This window comes from Capsicum annuum, chromosome 3, assembly GCF_002878395.1.
Source record: "Capsicum annuum cultivar UCD-10X-F1 chromosome 3, UCD10Xv1.1, whole genome shotgun sequence".
NCBI classification, from domain to species: Eukaryota; Viridiplantae; Streptophyta; class Magnoliopsida; order Solanales; family Solanaceae; genus Capsicum; species Capsicum annuum.
This window is the reverse complement of record NC_061113.1, coordinates 267,686,474-267,691,205: the sequence shown is the minus strand read 5'-3', so window position 1 is coordinate 267,691,205 and position 4,732 is coordinate 267,686,474. Positions and strand designations below refer to the sequence as shown.

Below are 4,732 nucleotides of genomic sequence, written 5' to 3'. Positions count from 1 at the left end.
TATGACATGTTGAAATGGATAGGCAAATAGTAGGTTTGGGTAGGCAAATTTAGAACTCGTGGAATGTTGAATGTTGAAAATGTATGTTGAATGGCTCGATTTTATGATTTTTTTTTGGATTAAATTTAGTCAATTGGCCGAGGAATGCCCCGAGGTTTTATGTACTTATTCACTGGGGAATGCCCCGAGGCATCTTGTACTCGGAGGACGTTCGCGATGAAGGCCCGAGGCGTCAGGTAGAGCATTAGTGTAGGATTAGTTTAGAATAGGATTTACATTTTCGCATTTTTTTTATTTTGGACTGTATAATTGGACTGAACACTAAATTTTGGATTTGTTTTGTTTTTGTATGTTTGGTTGTTTTATGTGTTTTTTTGTGTGGTTTATACATTTGTAATGTCAAATTAGCCGATACACTCCATCAAGCGATCGTGGTCGAACTACGGGATCGAGGGGTGCCTAACACCTTCCCCTCGGTCAATAGAATTTCTTAGTTAGAATCTCTATTTGCGGATAAGTTATAGAGTCAAAACCGTTTTGAAAAGAATTTTCAAAGGTGACTTGGCACACCGGATTATGCCAAGTGGCGACTCTGAGTTTAAATGTAAAGTCCTTTTCGAAACAAATTTTCACTTTTTGTCACTTTACTAATAAAAATCCTTTTCAAACTTAAAATGAATCTTTTCGGAGTTGAAAAGGGGGGTGTGACAACGTGCCGCGAGGCTAGTAATAAAATAAATTTCTACTTTTATTTGCTTAGTATAGAAAATCAAGAGATAATTTATCACTTAAATTCTAATTTACCTTTATTGTTAATTATAATCATTTTCGAATGCATTTTTCAAAGAATTGAATTAATTATATTCAAATTTCAAAGTGTAATATAGTAAAGCTTTTTATTGCTCCTTAAAATGGATACCCAAGTCATACTGGACTAGTAAAAATGAATTGCACAGTGGAAGTTCTATCGTAATCCACTGGCTTATCATCATGAAATGATAAGAGGTAAGTTCAACATCTATAGTCTATATAAAGGACCAAAAACACATCAAAGTTATATACTACATTGCTAAATAAGCCAAAATTGAGTAACAAAATATCAACAACATGAAGGTCATGATTCTCCTCCTCCTCCTCCTTATAGCCATAGGAGCAGAAGCAACATCATCGGATGTTGCTGCTGCTCCCAATCAAGTCAACTACTTGTGTTGGCATCTGTTGGTTGAGACCAACAATATCCGTGACTGGGACACTGTACCCCCTCAGTGCAAATGCTACGTGAGTAAGTACATGACTGGCCAACAATACCGGGACTATTGTAACGCCGTGGTTGATGCTGCTATCAAGTATGCCAAGACCCTTAACGTTTCAAAAGATGGCAAGGACCTTTGGGTCTTTAACGTTGATGAAACCACTCTCTCTAATGTTCCTTATTATTTTCGTCCTACGGTTGGCTTTGGGTACGTACTTTTTTCAAGTACATGCAACTTTTTTTGTACTTCAATTGAATCCGTTTAGTTGAAAAATTACATTGTCCTCTGACTATATTATAGTGGTAAAGTCGTAAAAAAAAGTTCAAATTTTAAAATTAGAATTTGTGCCCTAATCACTAACTATATACACGAAAAAATTAAACCAATGTTCTTTAATATTGTAGCGTTAAACTTATTATGTGTGTCACACCCCTTTTTCGCTCGGAGGATTCGAGTCGAAGGATTTTTTCAATTAAAATGATGATTTTGAAAAGGGATTATTTTATTTACAGAGTCGCCACTTGGAATTGAGTTATGGTGTTCCAAGTCATCTTTTTGAATCCCTAATCAAAAAGATATGACTCTTTTATTGGTCTGCGAAAACAGAAGACCTGATAAGAAATTCTGTTGACGGAGGGAAGGTGTGAGGCATCCCTCGAGTCCCGTGGTTCTAGCACGGTCGCTTTTATTGACTTATCTTGACTTAAATTATTTTGATAAATTATGTTAAGGCCTAAAATCGCTCATTTTTAATTATACCGAAAATTGTCTATATATTTTATATTAAATCGATGAAAGTTAATTTTAGAAAAATATTTTTCAAGGTGAATTATTGCATCCTTGAAATTTTAAAATGACTCGAAAAGATGCGTATGCCGCATTCTTAATTGAGACAAATATTTTAAAATGTAAGAATCTATCTAACGTTAAAAGTATTAAATTGTCTTTTATAAACTCAAAATAATTTTTTATTTATTTGAAGCACTATTTATTCTTAATAAATAAAATAAATAAATAAATAAAATAAATAAATAAATAAATAAAAATTAATTAATTTAATAAATAGTTGTCAAATTTTATTAAATAAATTATGAAATAATAAAATAAACAAATCTATATACATTATACTAAATTTAATATTACCTCAAAAGTTTTAATCTCCTTAAATTTATTTTAACCTAAATTATATTTTTATAAAACAAATTAGACATAAAAATCCCAGTAATTTAATTTGGACACAATTAATATAGAAAACAAACAATGATATATAAATCTTAATAAAATACAATTATTAAAATAATAAGAATTCAAACTAATGTCATATTTAATTACAAGTTGATAATGACAAAGATTAAGATAATTTTTAATGAAAGCAAAAGACAAATTCCTTAAAAACTATTTAAAATTAATATTTTAATAATAAATTGTATTAAATAACGTGACATTAATATTATTACGGTCATCAAAAAGGAAGATTGGGATTAAATTATTAGTAATTTTATTTGACTAAAGTTAAATATATATTATCTTTAAAATAAACATATGTATAAAACTTTTTTCAACTTTTTGTTTTTGAGAACTAAAGGAACGAGTAGTATTCTTTTCTAACGGAGATGGACGTTCATCAGCGATGTCCGGATCCAATAATATTTGAGACAGTTTCGCGCGGCCGGCGATAATTTTGCTGCCTTGGATGAAGCAACGATGCATGAAGAGTTGTTGGCGGGTTGGGGTTATTTTTTGGTGGTTCTCCACCGGCGAGGTGAGAGGGATGGTGGCGGTGCAGCAGTGAGGCTAGTTCTCCGATGAGGTTGCGAGAAAGGAAGAGGGGCGACAGCGGCAGATCTCATTTGGAGTGTTTTCCGGTGAGTTTTTCGCCGGAAAATTTAGGAACTATCATTTTTTCTTATTCACTGATTTTACTCTTGGTTTTTCTTCTTCAATTTCTGTCTAATTTTTACTCGTTTCCATCCTCTGATCATTCATTGTGTGTGCGTATTTTTCTATTTACTGTAAGATGTTGGTGTCTGCCTATGAGTTCATTGAAACATAAAATTAATATGTGTCTGAATATATAGTATATGTATAAATCTGTGTAGTATGTGATGTGTAAACAGCGTATATCATAAAATATTCAGTAACTTAATAGTATAACATATAATAACGGAGTTCACTTAATCAATCCACTTCACATGTCGAATAATATATAAGATCACTTGAACAATTTTTATTCATACTAATTCGTAATAAAAATAACAAAATAATATTACATAATTGAATAAAACCTGTGACGAAGCAAGAAGCCGTTACCGAAAATTTAACAAACTTTCAAATTTTTTCTCCTTTTACTGATGTTTGTGAATGTTTCCCTCACGCTCTTTTTCTTTTTTTTACTGATGTTTGTGAATGTTTTCCTCACGCTCTTTTACTCTGTCTGATTTTTTATGATGTCTGTAATATGTAGAATGTTCGTTTTTGTGTTCTGGAGGTGAGAGAGTCTATTAATAGAGGGATTCTTTGGGGGGGATGGTTAAGGTTATCAGATAAGGGGGAAGGTTTGAAATTTAAATTAATTAATTATTAATAATTTTTTTATTATTTTTCTTTTAAATAAAAGGTAATAATAATAGATAAAGATAAAAATAAATAAATAATAATAATAATAAATACAATAACAACTAATTAAATTTTATATTTAAAAAAATATAATAATAATTTATAAATAGATGAATATAAATATAATAAAATAATATTAAAACTACTAATTTATTTATAATAATTTTATCAAAGAATTTTTTTTAAAATTTTTGTATTATTATTATTATTTTTAAAAAAAAAATATCTCAAAGTTAACTTTATTTAGTTATTTATTTTAAACTAAAAATTAAAATAAAAAAATAAGAATCAAAATAATATATGATTAAATATATATATAAATATTTAATATTGATAGACAAATTAAAATTTAGGGAGGATCAAAAATCACGTGTCTACATTTTTGCCCCTCTTTGTCTGAAATCTCGAGGAGTTTTCATACAAAGAAGTAGACAAGATATGATTTTTGACCCTTCAATTATTCAAAAGGTAAGAATAAAAGGAAAAATATGACTGAGTCCTGGTTTTTGGACATCCAACCTATCCCGGGTTATAAGGAAATCAGGTCACGAGTAGTTCAAAAGTAATCTGATGAGAGAAAGAGTTAAAGCCGAGTGAGATTCTGTAGACTTTCTGGTTAACGACTTCTGCTTTTACATTCAATTGACTAATAAAAATCAAAAATAAAAAATACAAGTAAAAATTGCAATCTCTAGAATCTTGATTCAAGCCTTCGCGGCTTAAATTTGAAAATTCACTCTATTCTTCAGGCGGGCTCCTGGACTTGCAACTGCTTCACCCTGTTCTTCAGGAGGGCTCCTGGAATTACTTTTTCTTCACTTTTACCCTGTTCTTCAGGCGGGCTCCTGGACTTATAATTTCTT

General features: G+C 30.3%; 1 protein-coding gene across 1 annotated transcript; it reads left to right on the top strand.

The window, feature by feature from the left end:
• The first annotated feature begins 1,107 nt into the window (after positions 1-1,107).
• Positions 1,108-3,062, top strand: LOC107864716 (acid phosphatase 1-like). Its single transcript, XM_016711150.1, has 2 exons — positions 1,108-1,449; positions 2,913-3,062. The coding sequence occupies exons 1-2, from the start codon at positions 1,108-1,110 to the stop codon at positions 3,060-3,062; spliced, it is 492 nt and encodes a 163-aa protein (XP_016566636.1).
• The last annotated feature ends 1,670 nt before the right edge of the window (positions 3,063-4,732 follow it).

Excerpts from the sequence above, each read along its gene's own strand:
- LOC107864716 (XM_016711150.1), top strand. The coding sequence starts at position 1,108 with ATGAAGGTCATGATTCTCCTCCTCCTCCTCCTTATAGCCATAGGAGCA. Across the intron at positions 1,450-2,912 it reads CTTATTATTTTCGTCCTACG|TTTCGCGCGGCCGGCGATAA; the intron begins GTTGGCTTTGGG and ends TATTTGAGACAG.